The following is a 22009-nucleotide window of genomic DNA, read 5'->3' on the forward strand; positions in this document are numbered from 1 at the left end:
CTCTGCACTGGATTGGACCAGTTCTGCACTCCTTGGACCTCATTAACCATGTCAAACTGGGGTGATGATGAAGTCAGGGAGTTCCTGCGGATCAGGGGTGGGGAGGAAATCCGTCGGCAGATAACGGGTACAGTCAGGGATGCCACAACATATCGCAGCATCATTAAAATGCTTGCGGCATCAGGCTTTATTAGGTCCCAACAGCAGGTGGTCAATAAGTTGAATGGGTAAAAACTGGGAACCAATCAAGTCCTTTGAAAATGACATCACACTGGTTTTAACATGGGTGACCCGGGTTGAGCAAAAAGGCACCAACACTGCAATAACCCGGGTCAGTATTGCGAACGTCTCTTACCCGGGTCGGAGCCGTGTTCCAATCCTGGATCTGACCCGGGATTGTGATGTGAAAGGGGTATAATAAATGGACTTGTGTAAATTGTATCTAATAGCAGTTGCTCTAATAGTGACTTTACAGAGGTTTCCTTTTACTGTGGCTTCAGTCATGGCAAATAGCCCTTCAATAGCACCTGGATTTTTTTTATTTTTTTTTATTCCAAACCAGCCGATTAACAAAATAAAAATATACTTTATGCATTTTGCTACCAAATGAAAGCCCTAACTCTTCTGAACAGCAAAGCAATATAAAAGTGGCTTAAGCCCCACAGACATCAGCAATCGATTGGGCAAGGCTGCTGTTTTGCAGATGATTGTGCAAATAAATCTGCAATATACAGTATGGGGTTCACAGATCACGGATTCAGATGAAAAATCGTTTGGGATTGTTATATTAGGTTTTCCAACATTATTTAGGGATAAATTAACTAATACCCCTTTTCCACTGCAACCGTGAAATTGCCGGGTCTCTGCTCTGCGACCCTGGTCGGAAACAGGGTTGGGGACCTGGGAGTTAGGGGCCCTACACACTCGGCGATGCGCCGCCGAGGTGCCCGACGGCCGATACGGCCGACGAGCAACCCGGCGGCGGGGGGGCAGTGACGGGGGGAGTGAAGTTTCTTCACTCCCCCCGTCACCCGGCTGCATTGAAGTGCAGGCAAATATGGACGAGATCGTCCATATTGGCCTGCATGCACAGCCGACGGGAGACCAGCGATGAACGAGCGCGGGGCCGCGCATCGTTCATCGCTGGAGTCTCCACACTGAAAGATATGAACGAGTTCTCGTTCATTTATGAACGAGATCGTTCATATCTTTCAGAATATCGCCAAGTGTGTAGGGCCTATAAGTCATGAGTAGGTTCACACGCAAAAACTTGGGATTTTGAAGTCAGTGGAAAAGGGGTATTAGTGGCAACTTTTGCAAGCCGATACCTCTCTTGGGGGTATTCAATTATGGACGTTTTATCGCCTAGGTAAAAAAAATTGCACTTTTTGCTATCTTTTAGGGTGATTGCGGATTCGCCCCACTCAGTAGCAAGGCCATTTTTTCGCCTAGGCGAAAAATTCAGCAGGAGTGAAAAACACGTGGATCACTGAAATCAAGTGCTTTCACACGTGGGCCTATTATTTTACTACAGATTCTGAGGCATGTTTCACCAATGTCTTTTCACCCCCCCCCCCCCAAAGAAAAAAGTAAAAAAGGCATTGGCAAAAATGCCGTAAAAAGGGCCAAAAAATGCTCGCACTGAATACAGGGGGGGGGGGGGGGGGGGGGGGGGGTTGTTAAATTTGATAGCATCAAAATTGGTGGAGCTAATTCTATACCCACCGAAATGTACATTGGCAATGCGTGCTCTATTTTGTTTTAATGTCATTGCCGTTTCCAACATCCAGGATAAACATGCTGAGGTGCAAGCTTAGTACATTTAATTTACCCTATATACTTTGAAATTAAAAAAATTGTTTTATTGGTTAAGACAACACAGCTAAAATTGTTCTGTGCTTCAAGTTCAAACTACCTCCAGCTACAGAGTTAATAAAATACTGTACATAATGTTTCCTTAAAAATCACACAGAACTCATTGTAATGTATCACATTTTATATAAATAAACAAACACACATTGTAAACAGTCATCACAACTGCATATTGCACTGCGCTGCAAGTCATTCCTATTAAACATGTCATTTATACACATTCTATACATTTCATGCTATAAAACACTTCAAACATATCACTAACGTTTAAAACACAGACACGTGATCTCATTGGCTGATGGCTCTTTGAATCGTTATTTAAATGTCCCCACAATCTGCAAAAGAGGACTGAGGGTTGAAATGGGAAAGTTGCACTTGCAGTGGATCTTTACATACAGTCCCTCACGAATCCCTGTTATACAGAGCATGTACAATTGTTAGATGCTCCCCCAGTGGAAGTCTGCAGAACATGGCTGCTGCTATTTGGCAACAGCAAAGACTTTGCTTAATATCTCCATGTACTTCGCAATGAGCCCTGAAATGAAAGGATGACTACAGACCTGTGCATTTGGCTTCCCAGCCTGTCCACACTCACTGCATGGGATTGGATTTACATCAGCAGCTCCTCTCCCCCCCCCTCCCCTGTTTTGTATTTTCACATGCACTTCCCTGCCTGCCCTGACAGCTGCAAAGGGGAGAAGAGAGAATTTTTAGCAAGTAAGGCAATTTGGAGTGACATGCAAAGGATCCCTCCCCCCCTACACAGGCACTGATTAACCAGGAGATGCAATGGTCGCTCTGCAAGAACCCTGAGGATCTGAATCGGGGAGCCACACCAAAAAGAGGACTGGTCAAGCCGGGATTGCAGAAGGGGTGAGTGGGAAGCTGTAGCCAAATATCCAGATAGGCTGCCCTGCACCATGCCTTGTGATCTGCCATTGAGCTTGGCTGTAGTAGCTGCAGGATACCCTGGTTCTGTCTATAGAGTATATGGTGGCTTTCTCTATATACACTGTATATCTGGCTGTGTGATGGTCTCCCATTATTACCCAGCTGATACTGATATGCTGTATGGATGACGATTTCGCTGCAAACCGGGGTTCCATCCGGAAAGAATTTTAACCCTTGGCTGGCAGAATGGAGGAGAGCGGTAGAATAGGGGGGTGCTTGTGATGTGTGGCCAGACCTGCAAGGGGTTAATGAGGTCTTTCCCTTTCATATCTTGCGTTACTGATTTAATTAGTGCAACCCAGAGGTGGTTTGCAGTGCACAGGAGCTCAATGGGAATTAACTCTTTGTAGCTGGGGCAATCATGGGAGCCTATTGGATGCTAAAAGAAGCCTGCATGGCTTAACCCGTGATATACTGTGCCTTGATGGTCAATTATTAAAGTGTTTTAGAGCAACTGGGGTTGCCTAGGAATAGCTGTGACTAGGTAAAATGTAAGGGGGGGGGGGGGGGGGGATACCAGGTGGGGGGAACTTGTTTACCTGTCAATTGTTGAATACATTAACCCTTCAACGTTAAGGTTGCAGTAGCCTATTGCTAATATAAATAATGAATTGATACCATACCATGGGAGGCAGGTAGTGTAATATGGGGGTGCACTGAATACTCTCACTTTTTAGTGCACTGGTTTATACATTATTAACCCTTTCATTGTAGATTTTCTCCATAGCAGATGAAGTTTGTGTTATGGCAACATAACCTATTTCTGTAAGCTGAGCTAAATACTTTGTAGCTGGTTTACCCTACCTACCTGTGACGTGGGTTTATTCTACCTACAGCACCTGCACCGGACACAGGTTAGATATAGGTACCTGTGAGCAGCACCAGACATGGCTTGGAGATCTATGTACCATTTTTGGTGCACTGGCCCTTTATCTGTTGATGTGGAAACTAATGTTTGGTAGGTCTGCATTAAACTCCTTACAGTACTTTATATACATGCTGTATATCCAGTCACCAGGGTGATGAGATGGATAAAGAAGGTAGGTCAGCCACGTTACATTACTCAGCTGCTGTGTGGGTGCAGCAGCGTTAACCCTTTTAGCAATGCTATTGGGTATACACTATGTAGCACTTGATACAGCTCAAATATAGCAAATTCTTTTCTATAACAAAACCTGGTATTGCACCATTTGTATAGTACGAACTGAGGGCTGGAAACCAACAGCCAGGAGAAAATACTCTGCAATACTCGGAAATCCACAAATAAATAAAAAATAGGTATATCGATAAGATGCAGTTAATCTGGAAGCAGCTGTTATGCAATAGTAGTGTGTACATGTTCTGTGATAAGGGACTTGTATAAAGGAAAAAGTACCCTTTAAGCAATGGTACATCCCATGCACTAGCAGAATAAGTAATGTGTTCAGGCCCAGTAGAGCTAAAGGATTTGGTCCTTTCTGTAGTCGTGTATCTGTACGACCTGACACCGGTAGTATAATTTGGTAATCTGTAGATGTAAATAAATCAGACAGACAATGAAGTACTGTAGTCCTTTAGGTGTCTGTAAATATTTTTATTATCGAGAAATCACCTTTCAGTAAAACATTATATGGTAGGTCACATCGACTGGAGCTTGTTTAATGCCAAACAAAATTTCTCGGGGTATTACGAGGAGGATCAAGTTATTTTGGGTCCAATCTGATGTGTAAAACTAATTCATCATTTATTTTCTCCAGTGCTTCTTGGACAAGGGCCAAACTACAGTAGTGCTATTATGGGCCCGATTGTAAAAAGTGGGCATGGCAGATTTACCACCTTATGCTGACGCGAGTATACCTGTGGCTCTATGGAAATAGCCGCACCGCCCAGTGTGTCTATAACTATCATTATTCCCATCCTGTACCCGCAGCTCAGTGCTGGAAGCAAGAGGTCCATCAAATCCCTTCGCTAATACACATGCCTCAGTATATCACAACATTCACGCAATCTGATCTCTTGGCAGTCTTCCAGTTGACACTCAGAAGCGCCCATTTAATGGATAGGGAGAAGCAATCATGCACAGGATATTTGCTAAGGGTGGTCATTCCGAGTTGTTCTCTAGCAGTTTTTAGCAGCCGTGCAAACGCTATGCCGCCTCCCACTGGGAGTGTATTTTAGCTTGGCAGAAGTGCATACAAAAGGATCGCAGAGCGGCGGCAAATTTTTTTTTTTTTGTGCAGTTTTAGAGTAGCTCAATACCTACTCAGTGCTTGCGATCACTTCAGACTGTTCAGTTCCTGTTTTGACGTCACGAACACGCCCTGCGTTTTTCCTGGCACGCCCTGCGTTTTTCTGAACACTCCCTGAAAATGGTCAGTTGACAACCCAGAAACGCCCTCTTCCTGTCAATCACTCTGCGGCCAGCAGTGCGACTGAAAAGCTTTGCTAGACCTTAAGTGAAACTACATCCTTTGTTGCAATTGTACAACGCGCGTGCGCATTGCGCCGCATGCGCAGAAGTTTTTTTTGCCTCATCGCTGCACATTGAACGAATGCAGCTAGCGATCAACTCTGAATGACCCCCAATGTGTGTATGCATTTGGTAATGCATATGTGCAGCTTGCTAACAACCGCTAGATGTGCACTCAGTTATTGCTGGGTACACACTACAACCATCCGCCAACCCAGCCATGTATCGATATATAACAAATACACACACCCTGATCCGCCGTACGATGGGACGATATATTGCTGCATAATTAATCGGAACCAAATCTCATTCTGTGTCGTATTGTCCCATCACATGCGCGGCACATCAGGTGGGACGATGCAACCAAACAATTCATCAATTCATGAATTGTGTGTACACACTACACAATGGTTGTGCAGAGTGGTTGCAGGTAAATCCTGTCGCACACAGATACACAAGTGTGCATATCGGATTAATCAGCACAGTCTCCTTGCGTGTCATAGTCGCATCCCATTGCGAATAAGGCACACTGCACAAGCAGAGTTGCTTGAGACCTGTTTGGTGGCGTATGGAGGCTAAATGTTCGTATAAGGACACATCTGTACATCGGAAACCAGAAAGCGTTAGTAAAATAATTTCAGAATTTCATAACCTAACCTTCTGAAGACTAGTCTAGAACAGGGATAGACCACATGTGGGACTTCAGCTGCTGTGGCATTACATATCCCAGCATGCACTGCTACAGGCTTGCTACTGTAGTAGGGAATGCTGGGATGTGTGGTTTCACCGGTTGCCTTCCTTTAGTCGAACTTAGAATGTGGAATACTGTTCCATAAAACTTGTATAACCTTTACATTTAAGGCAGAGGTTCCCAAACGTGGTTCTCAGGGCACCCCAACGGTCCAGGTTTTAAATGTGTCCATGCTTGGCCACAGGTGACTTACAGTAATTGGCACCTCAGTCAATTAGATTTAATCATCTGTGCTGAGCCATGGATATACCTAAAACATGGACTGTTGGGGTGCCTTGACGACCGCGTTTGGGAAGCTCTGATGTAAGGTGAATACGGCTACCTCTTTTCACAGTACCGGTACAGTTTTTTCATAGGAAGCATTGTGTAACGATATATACAAATAGAAACCATTGCATTAAATTGTATTTGAGTGATTTTAACTTTGTTTCAGTTGCATTGCCCTGCAGCGCCTGGTTCTGAACATTGCTTATTCCATTTCAGCGCATCCTACAGTAAAATCTGTCATTGAAGACCCAATGGAAGCCACTGTTAACACCTTTTAATATGCTATTTAAAGGTGTTTACATGTTTGTTTCCACATATATTTGGCTTGTACTAGATAACAGCTAAAACAGAGTAGTTGATAAAAAAATAAATAAAAAAAATCACTACATAAACTGAAAGCGCTTTTATTGATATTTTTTTTTTCTTATGTTTTTCTTATATTTTATATACAGATGGGTCCCTGGTCAGCTTTGCTGATGTGGCAGCGACTATTTGCACCCACTTGCAAAGTCCTAGGTGCTTTTGCACTAATGCATTCCTAATGGTAGTGGGTGCGTGTGCTGTGCCCACGCATAGCCGCTGGCATACTGATCGCGGCAAATGACCCGTGATTGCAAATAATTGCGGTCCGAATGATTGTGGCCACATCAGTAATATATGTGAGCAGCGCTGTAACAGGGCGGCAGTGCCCCTGTGTTGTCCCACCCCCTAAACCTGTGATGTCACGCATATGGGGTGGGGCTTTCACTCCTCTATAAAAACGCTCCGGGCATCTCCACATGCTGCCGAGTGCTGTTCCAGCCACCCTGCAAGCCACATGTAGGTGCTGCCCCGGGGCCCTTTGCCCTGTGTGACCGCACTGCTTACACACCCCAGTTACGGCCTATTAGTCAGATTGCCTTTAATCAGTACATCCAAGCCTCAGTGTTTCCCACATTGGGCAGCACACTTTGACCTAAGCATAGGTGTTTCTAGAATGGGTGCAGTGTGTTCAGTCCAATGGCGCCCACACCGCACACACTGCACCTATATATTCTACTTGCCACTCTGGAGTTCCGCGGCAATGGCCATCCAGTGCGGGTATAAATCACTCGGAAAATGGATGCCGCGGCTGTTTCCGAGTGATTTGCGCATGTGCACTAGAGATGTCTCCGGGAACAAGGCATGGGCGCCATGTTCCCAGAGACCTGCACATGCGCAGTAGACTCTGGCATTATGCCAGAGTCTACTTGCTGCTGGAGAGGAGGGGCCCGCTAAGGAGGCTGCACGCAGGTCCCCTCCTCTCTTAAAACACCCCTGGACCTAAGGTTTAGTTTACATAGCGCAGTGATCCTCTGTCCTTTTTTTTTTGAACTACTGTAGATAACAGTGATATGTGCAAGGTGATAAACACACCAGCCAATCGGCTCCCATATGTAAATTAACAGTTAGGAGCTGATTGGCTGGTGGATTATCACCTTGCACTTAACACTGCTTTATCACTGGTTTATCACTTCCTTACAGGTTAATACATCTGCCCCAGTGTTCTTTTATGTAACAGATGAAATTGCGTTTACTGTGTATATCAAAATGTGATGTGGCTTTTGCCAGAGACTTACCGTGCAGTAGTCCTGACTTACAGGATGGGTAATACCCAAAAGCGTCTGAGCGTGGCTAATCAGAGAAGGGCCTGCAACAACATGTGGGCTTATGTGAATGTATTGTTGGCTTCTTTGAACCAACCCGAAACAAGCCAACTCTTGTCTCCACTTTCTTATCTGCAAAAATGTATTCTGCAAGTCCTGTGTGCACACATTCACATATGTATGTCTGTAAAATTGCACCTGTTGCATAGGCAAATACAGGGGGAGGGGTTCCAGTTGCTTGGATCCCCCTCTGTGGCCTGGCCAGCATCACGAACCATCACCATACCTCCCAACATTTGTGCAGCGGTAGCCGGGACAAATCTCTCCCCCAGAGCTAGCACAGGGAGTATGGATGCAATGCTCTGCGGTGGCGTCAGTGTGTCTTGCCAACCTCCCTCAACCCGTGGGACAATGTGACCAGGGCCGTAGGGAGCAGCGCCGGGCCCTGGTACTAGGAATTAGGAACGTGGCATAATATAAAGAACAGAATACATAAAAAATGCCTGAGAATTTGCACAGGGAGGGTGGGATGTGTGGGGGAGGGGAAGGCTTCTTATCTTTGCGTGATCTAAGGAGCGAGTCCACCTCCTTGGCCGGCTCCACCAGGATGAGTCTTTGCTTTCATTATGAGACACCATCTTCCCAGAGTTGTCACTGGGAAGGTGGCGCTGACTAGGTCATTTGTACACACTCCAACCTCCTCTTGGTGCCAGTGAGTGAGGCCCGTGGGTGGGAAAGTTCCAGAAAAACGTGACTGTCTCAGTGAAATCAGGACAGTTGGGAGGTATGTGTGACCACAACAGCAGTAAATAATATATATATATATATATATATATATATATATATATATATATATATATATATATATAATATTACAATAATTTTGCAAGAATTGCGGCCTCAACATGCAGCTCCTCCTACCAAGTCTTGTGTGTGTGTCGATCTGAGCACTCAGTCAGCACACAGGTCTAGAGAGAAGCTGCCAGCAAGAAGAGAGTGGTGTCTTAACATGATGTGGGAGAATGTGTGCTTAGAAAAATCTGTTCTGTCCTCTACTGGTGATACAGGTTGAGTATCCCTTATCCAAAATGCTTGGGACCAGAGGTATTTTGGATATCGGATTTTCCGTATTTTGGAATAATTGCATACCATAATGAGATATCATGGTGATGGGACCTAAATATAAGCACAGAATGCATTTTTCTCTGACGTCCTAGTGGATGCTGGGAACTCCGTAAGGACCATGGGAATAGACGGGCTCCGCAGGAGACTGGGCACTCTAAAAAAAAAAAAGATTAGGTACTATCTGGTGTGCACTGGCTCCTCCCTCTATGCCCCTCCTCCAGACCTCAGTTAGAATCTGTGCCCGGCCAGAGCTGGATGCACCTAGTGTGCTCTCCTGAGCTTGCTAGTAAAGAAAGTATTTGTTAGGTTTATTATTTTCAGTGAGATCTGCTGGCAACAGACTCACTGCTACGTGGGACTGAGGGGAGAGAAGCAAACCTACCTGCGTGCAGCTAGCTTGTGCTTCTTAGGCTACTGGACACCATTAGCTCCAGAGGGTTCGAACACAGGGCCTGACCTCGATCGTCCGTTCCCGGAGCCGCGCCGCCGTCCCCCTTGCAGAGCCAGAAGACAGAAGGAGATGAAATCGGCGGCAGAAGACTCCGGTCTTCATTAAGGTAGCGCACAGCACTGCAGCTGTGCGCCATTGCTCCCACTGCACACCACACACTCCGGTCACTGTAGGGTGCAGGGCGCTGGGGGGGGGGGGGCGCCCTGGGCAGCAATAAGAATACCTTTTGGCACATTATGCACATAATACAGTCTGGAAAACTGTATATGTGCAAAAAAAAACGCCATTAAGATATACAAAACGCGGGAGAAGCCCGCTGCTGAGGGGGCGGGGCCTTCTTCCTCAGCACACCATCGCCATTTTCTCTTCACAGCTCCGCTGGAAGTACGCTCCCCAGGCTCTCCCCTGCAGTATCCTGTACAAAAAGGGTAAAAAAGAGAGGGGGAGGCACATAAATTTAGGCGCAAATAAGATAATAAGCAGCTATTGGGAAAAATCACTCATTATAGTGTAATTCCCTGTGTTATATAGCGCTGTGGTGTGTGCTGGCATACTCTCTCTCTGTCTCCCCAAAGGACTTTGTGGGGTCCTGTCCTCAGTCTGAGCATTCCCTGTGTGTGTGCGGTGTGTCGGTACGGCTGTGTCGACATGTTTGATGAGGAGGGTTACGTGGAGGCGGGGCAAGGGCAGATAAGTGTGGTGTCGCCCCCGACGGGGCTGACACCGGATTGGATGGATATGTGGAAGGTCTTAACAGACAGTGTCAACTCCTTACATAAAAGGTTCGATGACGCAGCAGCCTTGGGACAGCCGGGATCTCAGCCCGCGCCTGCCCAGGTGTCTCAGAGGCCATCAGGGGCTCATAAACGCCCGCTAGCTCAGATGGTAGACACAGATGTCGACACGGAGTCTGACTCCAGTGTAGATGAGGATGAGACAAATGCACAGTCTACAAAAGCCATCCGATGCATGATTACTGCAATGAAAAATGTATTGCACATTTCTGATATTAACCCGGTTACTACCAAGAAGGGTATTATGTTTGGGGAGAAAAAGCAGCCAGTGACTTTTCCCCCATCTGATGAATTAAATGAATTGTGTGAGGAAGCGTGGAGTTCCCCCGATAAGAAACTAGTGATTTCTAAGAGGTTACTGATGGCGTACCCTTTCCCGCCAACGGACAGGTTACGTTGGGAAACATCCCCTAGGGTGGACAAGGCGCTCACACGCTTATCAAAAAAGGTGGCACTGCCGTCTCAGGATACGGCCGCCTTAAAGGAGCCTGCGGATAGAAAGCAGGAAGCTATCCTGAAGTCTGTGTATACACACTCAGGTACTATACTGAGACCTGCTATTGCTTCAGCATGGATGTGTAGTGCTGCAGCCGCATGGTCTGATACCCTGTCAGACAACATTGATTCCCTCGACAGGGATGCTATTTTGCTAACCATAGAACATATAAAAGACGTCGTCTTATATATGCGGGATGCACAGAGGGACATTTGCCTGCTGGCATCTAGAATTAATGCAATGTCCATTTCTGCCAGGAGAGTATTATGGACTCGGCAGTGGACAGGTGATGCTGATTCTAAAAGACACATGGAGGTTTTGCCTTATAAGGGTGAGGAATTGTTTGGGGACGGTCTCTCGGACCTCGTATCCACGACAACAGCCGGGAAGTCAACTTTTTTACCTCAGGTTCCCTCACAGCCTAAGAAAGCACCGTATTATCATGTACAGTCCTTTCGGCCTCAGAAAGGCAAGCGGGTCAGAGGCGCATCCTTTCTGCCCAGAGGCAGGGGTAAAGGAAAGAAGCTGCACCAGGCAGCCAGTTCCCAGGAACAAAAATCCTCCCCCGCTTCCTCTAAGTCCACCACATGACGCTGGGGCTCCACAGGCGGAGCCGGGTGCGGTGGGGGCGCGTCTCAGAAACTTCAGCAACCAGTGGGTTCGCTCACAAGTGGATTTCTGGGCTGTACAAATTGTATCTCAGGGATACAAGCTGGAGTTCGAGGCGACTCCCCCTCGCTGTTACCTCAAATCAGCCTTGCCAGCTGCTCCCAGGGAAAGGGAGGTAGTACTGGCGGCAATTCACAAGCTGTACCTCCAGCAGGTGATAATCAAGGTTCCCCTCCTTCAACAGGGACGGGGTTACTATTCCACAATGTTTGTGGTACCGAAACCAGACGGTTCGGTGAGACCCATTCTGAATGTAAAATCCTTGAACACTTATATAAGGAAGTTCAAGTTCAAAATGGAATCGCTCAGGGCGGTTATTGCAAGCCTGGAAGAGGGGGATTTTATGGTGTCGCTGGACATCAAGGATGCTTACTTGCATGTCCCCGTTTACCCACCTCACCAGGAGTACCTCAGGTTTGTAATACAGGATTGTCATTACCAATTCCAGACGTTGCCGTTTGGTCTGTCCACGGCACCGAGAGTATTTACCAAGGTAATGGCCGAAATGATGATACTCCTTTGGAAGAAGGGAGTTATAATTATCCCGTACTTGGACGATCTCCTTATAAAGGCGAGGTCCAGAGAGCAGTTGTTAGTCAGCGTAGCACTCTCTCGGGAAGTGTTGCAACAGCACGGCTGGATTCTGAATATCCCAAAGTCGCAGCTGATTCCTGCGATGCGTCTGCTCTTCCTGGGCATGATTCTGGACACAGAACAGAAGAAGGTATTTCTCCCGGTGGAGAAGGCCCAGGAATTGTCATCTTTGGTCAGGGACCTCCTGAAACCAAAACAGGTGTCGGTGCATCACTGCACGCGAGTCCTGGGAAAGATAGTGGCTTCTTACGAAGCAATTCCCTTCGGCAGGTTCCATGCAAGGATCTTTCAGTGGGATCTGTTAGACAAATGGTCCGGATCGCATCTTCAGATGCATCGGTTGATCACCCTGTCCCCAAGCGCCAGGGTGTGTCTGCTGTGGTGGCTGCAGAGTGCTCATCTTCTCGAGGGCCGCAGATTCGGCATACAGGACTGGGTCCTGGTGACCACGGATGCAAGCCTCCGAGGATGGGGGGCAGTCACTCAGGGAAGGAACTTCCAAGGACAGTGGTCAAGTCAGGAGACTTCACTACACATAAATATACTGGAACTTAGGGCCATTTACAACGCCCTGAGTCAAGCAGAGCCCTTGCTTCAAGACCAACCAGTGCTGATTCAATCAGACAACATCACTGCGGTCGCCCATGTAAACCGCCAGGGCGGCACAAGAAGCAGGATGGCGATGGCAGAAGCCACAAGGATTCTCCGATGGGCGGAAAATCACGTGCTAGCACTGTCAGCAGTGTTCATTCCGGGAGTGGACAACTGGGAAGCAGACTTCCTCAGCAGGCACGACCTCCACCCGGGAGAGTGGGGACTTCATCCAGAAGTCTTCACGCAGATTGTAAACCGTTGGGAACGGCCACAGGTGGACATGATGGCGTCCCGCCTCAACAAAAAGCTAAATAAATATTGCGCCAGGTCAAGGGACCCTCAGGCGATAGCTGTGGACGCACTAGTGACACCGTGGGTGTACCAGTCGGTTTATGTGTTCCCTCCTCTTCCTCTCATACCCAAGGTACTGAGGATAGTAAGAAAGAGAGGAGTAAGAACTATACTCATCGTTCTGGATTGGCCAAGAAGAACTTGGTACCCAGAACTACAAGAAATGATCTCAGAGGACCCATGGCCTCTGCCTCTCAGACAGGACCTGTTACAGCAGGGGCCCTGTCTGTTCCAAGACTTACCGCGGCTGCGTTTGACGACATGGCGGTTGAAGGCCAGATCCTAACGGAAAAGGGCATTCCGGATGAAGTGATTCCTACGCTGATAAAGGCTAGGAAAGACGTGACAGCACAACATTATCACCGTATTTGGCGAAAATATGTTGCTTGGTGTGAGGCCAGGAAGGCCCCTACAGAGGAATTCCAGCTGGGTCGATTCCTGCACTTCCTACAGTCAGGAGTGACTATGGGCCTAAAATTAGGATCCATAAAGGTCCAGATTTCGGCCCTATCTATTTTCTTTCAAAAAGAACTGGCTTCACTGCCTGAAGTTCAGACGTTTGTTAAGGGAGTGCTGCATATTCAGCCCCCTTTTGTGCCTCCAGTGGCACCTTGGGATCTTAACGTTGTGTTGGATTTCCTGAAATCCCACTGGTTTGAGCCACTTAAGACCGTGGAGCTAAAATATCTCACGTGGAAAGTGGTCATGCTATTGGCCTTAGCTTCGGCTAGGCGTGTGTCAGAATTGGCGGCTTTGTCATGTAAAAGCCCTTATCTGATCTTCCATATGGACAGGGCAGAATTGAGGACTCGTCCCCAATTTCTCCCTAAGGTGGTATCAGCGTTTCATTTGAACCAACCTATTGTGGTGCCTGCGGCTACTCGGGACTTGGAGGACTCCAAGTTACTAGATGTAGTCAGGGCTTTGAAAATCTATGTAGCCAGGACGGCTGGAGTCAGGAAAACTGACTCGCTATTTATTCTGCATGCACCCAACAAGCTGGGTGCTCCTGCTTCAAAGCAAACTATTGCGTGCTGGATCTGTAACACGATTCAGCAAGCTCATTCTGCGGCAGGATTGCCGCATCCTAAATCAGTAAAAACCCATTCCACAAGGAAGGTGGGCTCTTCTTGGGCAGCTGCCCGAGGGGTCTCTGCTTTACAGCTTTGCCGAGCTGCTACTTGGTCGGGTTCAAACACATTTGCTAATTTCTACAAGTTTGATACCCTGGCTGAGGAGGACCTTGCCTTTGCTCATTCGGTGCTGCAGAGTCATCCGCACTCTCCCGCCCGTTTGGGAGCTTTGGTATAATCCCCATGGTCTTTACGGAGTTCCCAGCATCCACTAGGACGTCAGAGAAAATAAGAATTTACTCACCGGTAATTCTATTTCTCGTAGTCCGTAGTGGATGCTGGGCGCCCGTCCCAAGTGCGGACTCTCTGCAATACATGTATATAGTTATTGCTTAACTAAAGGGTTATTGTTATGAGCCATCTGTTACTGAGGCTCAGTTGTTGTTTATACTGTTAACTGGGTATGGTTATCACAAGTTGTACAGTGTGATTGGTGTGGCTGGTATGAGTCTTACCCTGGATTCCAAATCCTTTCCTTGTTGTGTCAGCTCTTCCGGGCACAGTTTCCTTAACTGAGGTCTGAAGGAGGGGCATAGAGGGAGGAGCCAGTGCACACCAGATAGTACCTACTCTTTCTTTTAGAGTGCCCAGTCTCCTGCGGAGCCCGTCTATTCCCATGGTCCTTACGGAGTTCCCAGCATCCACTACGGACTACGAGAAATAGAATTACCGGTGAGTAAATTCTTATTATTTTCATATACACCTTATACACACAGCCCGAAGGTCATTTTAGACAATATTTTTTATAACTTTGTGCATTAAACAAAGTGTGTCTACATTCACACAATTCATTTATGTTTCATATACACCTTATACACACAACCTAAAGGTAATTTAATACAATATTTTTAATAACTTTGTGTATTAAACAAAGTTTGTGTACATTGAGCCATCAAAAAACAAAGGTTTCACTATCTCACTCACTCAAAAAAGTCCGTATTTCGGAATATTTGGATATGGGATACTCAACCTGTACTATGTATGTATGTATGTATGTATGTATGTATGTATGTATGTATATTTATTTATTACCAGTTATTTATATAGCGCACCGCTTTACAGAGAGTATTTTGCCATTCACATCAGTCCCTGCCCCAGTGGAGCTTACAATATATATTCCCTACAACACATATACGCACACACATTCACGCTAAGGTTAATGTGTTGAGAGCCAATTTACCTACCAGTATATTTTTGGACTGTGGGAGGAAACCAGAGTACCCGGTGGAAACCCAGGCAAGCACGGGGAGAAAATACAAACTCCACACAGTTAGGGCCAAGGTGGGAATTGAACCCTTAACCTCAGCGCAGTGAGGCAGTTATGCTAACCATTACACCGTCTGTGCTGCCCAATTATGGGATGTTTAACCTTTTCCTGACCACTTGCACCATTTTTATGAGATAAATATGTTTGGTAAATAGAATTTGTTTTTTAGACTCTCTGGTCTTTAGGGGACTCTAATGCTGGGCATACATTGTTAGGTAAAATACCAGTCAGACCAATACAGGTGAAACTCAGAAAATTAGAATATCGTGCAAAAGTTCATTTATGTCAGTTATTCAACTTAAAGGGTGAAAGTAATATATTATATAGACTCCTTACATGCAAAGTGAGATATTTCAAGCCTTTATTTGTTATAATTTTGATGATTGTGGCTCACAGTTTAAGAATACCCCAAATCCAAAATCTCAGAAAATTAGAATATTACATAAAACAATTAAAAAAGGATTTTAAATACAGAAATGTCGGCCCTCTGAAACGTATATCATGCATATGTACTCAGTACTTGGTTTTGGCCCCTTTTGCATGAATTACTGCCTTGAAGCATCCTGGTCCTCCATAATACCTCAGCAGTGCCACAGGCTGATAGAATCCATGCCACGCCGCATTGAGGTAGTAATTCATGCAAAAGGGGCCCAAACCAGGTACTGAGTACATATGCATGATTATACTTTTCAGAGGGCCGACATTTCTGTATTTAAAATCCTTTTTTTATTGTTTTATGGAATATTCTAATTTTCTGAGATTTTGGATTTGGGGTATTCTTAAACTGAGCCACAATCATCAAAATTATAACAAATAAAGGCTTGAAATATCTCACTTTGCATGTAATGAGACTATATAATATTACTTTCACCTTTTCAGTTGACTTACTGAAATGAACTTTTGCACGATATTCTAATTTTCTGAGTTTCACCTGTAGGCATTTTATCTGACAGCCTGTAACCAAGCAGATATCATTGCCGTACAATGACCCTCATTCCGAATTGATCGCTTTCTAGCTAATTTTTGCATAGCAGTGATCAGATAGTCGCCGCCTCTAGGGAAGTGTGTTTTCGCTTTGGAAGTGTGCGAACGCTTGTGCAGCCGAGCGGGACGAAAAAGTTTTTTGCAGTTTCTGAGTAGCTCTGGACTTACTCAGCCCTTGCGATCACTTCAGCCTGTCCGATCCCGGAATTGACGTCAGACACCCGCCCTGCAAACGCCTGGACACGCCTGCGTTTTCCCTACCACTCCCAGAAAACGGGAGTGCCCTCTTTCAGTCAATCTCCTTGCGATCGGTTGTGCGCATGGATTCGTTGCTAGAAGCATTGCACAGCAACAATGCTGTTTGTACCCGTACGACGCACGTGCGCATTGCGGTACATACGCAGTAGTTACCTGATCGCTGCGCTGCGAAAACGGCAGTGAGCGATCAACTTGGAATGATGGCCTATGTGAGATATCTCGGTGTGTGTAGCCAGGATATATGTACTCCACCCCTAGGGAGGAAACCTTTCTCCATTCCTCCCATGTGAAGGAACAGGGGAAATGTCAGTCGATGCAGCTGACTTGCAACTCCAAAATTGTTGCATCAGATGGACTGCTGGATTATTCGGCATGTCCGACCAATACATTTATTTTGTTCCCCCCCCTTCCCCCTGCACTTGCAGCCTAGCCATGTGTCTGCTTGCTGTGATATATCTGGAATTGGTATGAGATGCCGGCTGTCGGCATACCGACAGCGGCATCCCAGTCTGTCGTAATCCCGGCAGTGAGTCCCCTAGTTGGATCTCTGCGCTCGCCACGTTTCGGGCCTGGTGTCTCGCTTCTTTTGCCTCAAGTTATATGCCGTGGCGTGGACCCACTAACCCAGTGGGAATACCCTGTGGAGGTCAGAATTACGTCTACCGATATTTTACTGGCTGTCGGGATTCCGGTGTCTGTCTCCTGAACGCCGGGATCTCGACAGCCGGTATTTTAGGTACATCCCTTACATACACTGTACTTTGTAGGGGGCAGACGATAGCTAATTATGTGCTCTGTGTGGGGCAGCCACATTCTGCTACAAATCCGGTTTGACCCCGTGTCTGTACTTGTGAAGAGGGCTGAAATGTCACGCTCTGCATTAGTTGGGGTTCCGACAACCGAGCTTTGGCTGAAGGGACAGCTGCCTGTGAAGGAAGTAGACAAGGTGGCTGAATGTAATTCCTCCTCATGGGGTGGAGGCATAATAAGAGTTGGCCGGAGGGCGTAAGGAAAGAAATAGGAATCTGTAGGAGGATAACTGTAGTTTTAATGAGTAACAAACTGTACTCTGATACTTGAGGGATTGAAAGACACTGAATAAAAGAACTGAAGTCTATGGTTAATGACTTGAATTATGAGGCTAAAGAACTCTGGTTTTGAAGAACTGAAAGACTGTGGTTGGTGACTGAAAGACGAGGCTGAAGAACTTTGACTTTGAAGAAATGAAGACTGTGGCTTGAGCTTGGAAGACGTCTGCGGGAACCACCGTTTAGGACCCGAAGCTCCTCTACAACCTGGGTTCCCGTGAGCGCTTCCACGAGTGGTGACTATCTTAAGCAACAGGACTGCAGCAGCGATAGGTAACGGACAGATGATAGCAACCTGGACTAGGGCACCAGGAGCAACCTGGGAGCACAGAGCTTAGAGCACCTTTCACAAGCAAGTAACTTGAAACCCTGGCACTCTCTCTCTCTCTCTCCCTCTGAGCCAGCCCCCTTTTGTAAGGGAAGACTACACAGAATTGGCTGGACACAGAGTGGGAACTCCATTGGCAGATCTCAGGTCTCCAACATGGCCGCCCCCAGCACAGGGGACATTGTCAGCTGCTAGCCCAGCTCTGGCCTCTGACTTCCTGAGTGTGTCACCGCCAGAGGGCCCTGCTGCAGTGACTCCCCACCACAGCGCCCGGCTCTCCGGCTCCGGAAGCCGCACACGCGTCCCAAAGGACCCGCCGCAATCAGCTCCCCGCAGCCGCGCCAACCCCCGGGAGACCCCGCCGGAGGTAAGGCTTCGGATACTGACATGGAAATGCTGCAGAATTCTGCTACAGGGCTAAGAAATAGTTTGATACAAAACAAGATGGAACTGTGATTTATAAGTTCTGAATAAATCTATTTGATCTAGGAATGTGTGCAGAAAGTCATTATGTAATCCTTAAACCCCACTGTTCATGTTGTCTTTTCAGAAAAGTCCGTCTCTCCTGCAGGCTCACAATTCCCACCATGCTTCTTCTGCATCATCCATCGTCTATACTGCTAATAGAAGCACTTTACGTTCTTGTTGGAGATTTGCTTACTAAGGGGCTGATGCAGGTCGCATTGCAAACGCAATGTGACCGCAAAATCAGCGTCGGGACCTGCGCAGGTCTGGTCCTGCGCATGCACCCGCATTTAATGTGGGTGACCTGCAGTAATTGCGAATGCCTCTGCCTGAGCGCAACGAACCTGCAAGGGGACTCGTAGTGCTCGCCCCACTGCCGGCATACTGGCGAGCAGGATGCCTCTGTCTGGATACTGACCACCGGGATTACATATATATTCTTTTCACAATACAAATCCTCTTATTCTCTATATTGTATGTAATTCTGTCTATATATAGGAGTCTATTTACTAAACCTAAGATGGAGATAAAACAGACAGAGATCAAGTACCAGCCAATCAGCCTCTAACAGGCTGTGTTTGAAAAATGACACTTATGAGCTGATTGGCTGCCACTTTATCTTCATCCGAGGCTTAATAAATAGACCCCTTAGTCTTGGCTCTTAATAAATTAGGATATACTGAAGAAAGGTATGAAAAATGCTTAAATATAATTGTTAAAATGAAGTAAAAAACACCATCATAGGTTCTGTAGTTTACCGAGATACAACAATACAGGTTGAGTATCCCATATCCAAATATTCCGAGATATGGAATATTCCGAAATAAGGAATTTTTTGAGTGAGATAATGAAACCTTTGTTTTCTGATGGCTCAATGTACACAAACTTTGTTTAATGCACAAAGTTATTAAAAATATTGGCTAAAATGACCTTCAGGCTGTGTGTATAAGGTGTATATGAAACATAAATGCATTCTGTGCTTAGACTTAGGTCCCATCACCATGATATCTCATTATGATATGCAATTATTCCAAAATATGGAAAAATCCGATATCCAAAATACCTCTGGTCCCAAGCATTTTGGATAAAGGATACTCAACCTGTACCAGTAATGGGAACTTTTATAGTTCAAGAACCAGATATGTGGCTCGACAAACTTCATAAGAGATCCGTTTAATGCCCTTTTCAGACCAAAACCCTAGGTCAAGATGCTCCTCAAACTTTGCACAGACCCCTCATGACCCCTCATGCCACTTAGACCTTCAAATTGCCACAAAATTCTCACGATGAAGCTGAAATGCCCCACATTTGCTCCAAAAGTGTTTTCTTCCCCTGGGACTGCCAGACTGAACTGCAGGCCACTCCCCTGCCATTACAGCAGCCCAATCTGACTTCTAGAGGATGCAGCTCATGCAGTCCCTAGAAGCCAGCCTGTTCTGTACCAGTGCTGGACTTAAGACCCGCACTTGGATCTACTCCCCGCCTCCCACTGCTGCCTGATTTAAGCTCTGACTCCCAGTGACATCAGCCGCCAATCACAGAGAGGGCAGGCAGCAGATCAGCCATCCTCCCTGGCCAGACAGGTAAGACGCTGCCACTGCTACTAACCTAATGACCCCTAATTAGTTATAAATTCATTATTAATCAGCGACTAATTACTAGCCATTGGATTAGTAGCTTGTGGTCATTGACAGTTATTAATAAACTCTGCCTAAACTGCCTGCTAACCTTGTCAGTGAAGCTCATTAAGGGGAAGATGTACCAAGCAGTGGAGAAGTTGAAGTAACATTTATAATTTGCATACTATAAAATTCTACAGAGCAGCTGATTGGTTGTCATGGGCTCACTTCTCTACTCTCTCTCTCTTTTTTTTTTTCCACTGCTTAGTACATATCCCCTTCAGTCACAAATCCCAGTGGCAGACCTTTCCCGCAGAGGATGGATGGAGACCCCTTAGTGCAGGCTGCACTGCAATCCCTCTCTTAAGGGCAGATGTACTTGGCTGTGGAGCTGAAAGTACCAGCTGATCAGCTCCAAACTGCCACGTTACATTAAAAATTACCGGAGCTGCTCAGTTGGTTGGTAGTTTATCTCACTCCACTTTATCACTCTGTTTAGCTTAGTATATCTGCCCCTTTAAACTGATGCATAGCTGGCTAAACTGGCGTGTGCTAGGAGCCTGCGTTGGGAGGTGCATACACACTTACCAACGCAGGGGAGCAATGGAGGATGCAGAGCTGCATTCAGCAGCATAGCACTGTTATCGATGTCTTATGGTTGACCCTTCAGCATGGCCGACCAGAAGACCTTGGTAACGACTGTGGGAGTGCGCACATCGGGCAAACACACTGCACGATATATCCGATATGTCATTCCGATTTTATATGAGCACTACAAATTGGACCAATAGCGGCGTAGTGTGTCCCTGGCCTTAGTGTGATATTAAATGTACTGTGTGACACCCCTGCGTTGTGCGGAGGAGGCCATATGATGTGGAACACCTTCAGCACAGACCAAACCTAAGCTCTTAAATTATTGATTAAGAGCTGGGGCCACAGGTGGTGATCAATGGGTCATAAAGCAGTTAATAGGTGGGTAAGTTAGTTTCTCCTTTGCTGTGTTTATACTATAGGGTTTTTCTGTCTTTACCAGCATTTGTTATTTATGGTGGGAATCTATTATACTGTATGACTACTACCTTTTACCCAAAGGAGATTACTCTTGGAGAATCCTGGGGGAGAGAGCTATAAGGGATCCCAGCTTTTCCTCCTCCCCGCCTGGGTGTCTGGGTCCTGTGAAACCTGTTATCTAATGAGCGCTTTTGGGTCTAGAGAGAGGGACACACACAGAGGGGTAAATTTGCTAAGGCAGCATTTTTCTTTTAGAACTGGTGATGTTGCCTATAGCAACCAATTAGATTCTATCTATTATCTTCTAGAAGCAGCTAGATAAATGTTAAGTAGACTCTGGTTGATATGAGCAACATCACCAGTTCTAAAAAAAAAACCTCCCATCTTAGTAAATTTAACCCAGAGAATCCTCCTGGATCCTGTACCAGTGTGTAAGTAGTACAGAGGCTGCTGCTATTCTTGCATGTGAAAAGATAGAGAAATAAAAATCTATAATTTATCTGTATTGAAGTTTGTTTAAATTGTCTTTGTTCCACTACAAGAACACTTTAGAACACCATTTGTTTAAATTTAATATACACAATCCATAACTCCCCAACATGACCAAGTCCTGGAATTCTCTATTAATCTGATTGCAATCACCTCTGTTGAAATGCATTTCTTATTAATTAAATAGTTCAACACAGGTGACACCAATCATATATTAAGAGAAAAGTCCAGGTAGAGAGCATTTTGTCTCCCCTGGAATGGGTCATGTTGGGAGGGATGCAAAATCTAATATACACCCCTCCCACCCCACCCCCCACCAAGGCTTAATCCAGCCCTGCTTGGTTAAAATGACTTCTGATACATTATTAAAGAAAGGTT

General features: G+C 46.1%; 1 protein-coding gene across 6 annotated transcripts in view; it reads left to right on the top strand.

Annotated features, from left to right (window-relative positions):
* Positions 1-2207: 2207 nt before the first annotated feature.
* The window catches only part of SLC8A3 (solute carrier family 8 member A3), a 349513-nt gene continuing 329711 nt past the window's right edge, over positions 2208-22009 (top strand). For 4 of the 6 annotated variants that reach the window (XM_063947298.1, XM_063947300.1, XM_063947299.1 and 1 more), the window contains exon 1: positions 2656-2745. Coding sequence is in view for 2 of the 6 variants with exons in the window: in XM_063947302.1 (XP_063803372.1) it covers positions 2657-2745 (89 nt within the window). In the remaining 4 variants the exon portion in view is untranslated. Of the gene's footprint in view, positions 2746-22009 lie in introns of all 6 variants that reach the window. The other 2 variants (XM_063947302.1, XM_063947303.1) reach the window with 1 other exon arrangement.

This window comes from Pseudophryne corroboree, chromosome 12, assembly GCF_028390025.1.
Source record: "Pseudophryne corroboree isolate aPseCor3 chromosome 12, aPseCor3.hap2, whole genome shotgun sequence".
In the NCBI taxonomy this organism is placed as follows: domain Eukaryota; kingdom Metazoa; phylum Chordata; class Amphibia; order Anura; family Myobatrachidae; genus Pseudophryne; species Pseudophryne corroboree.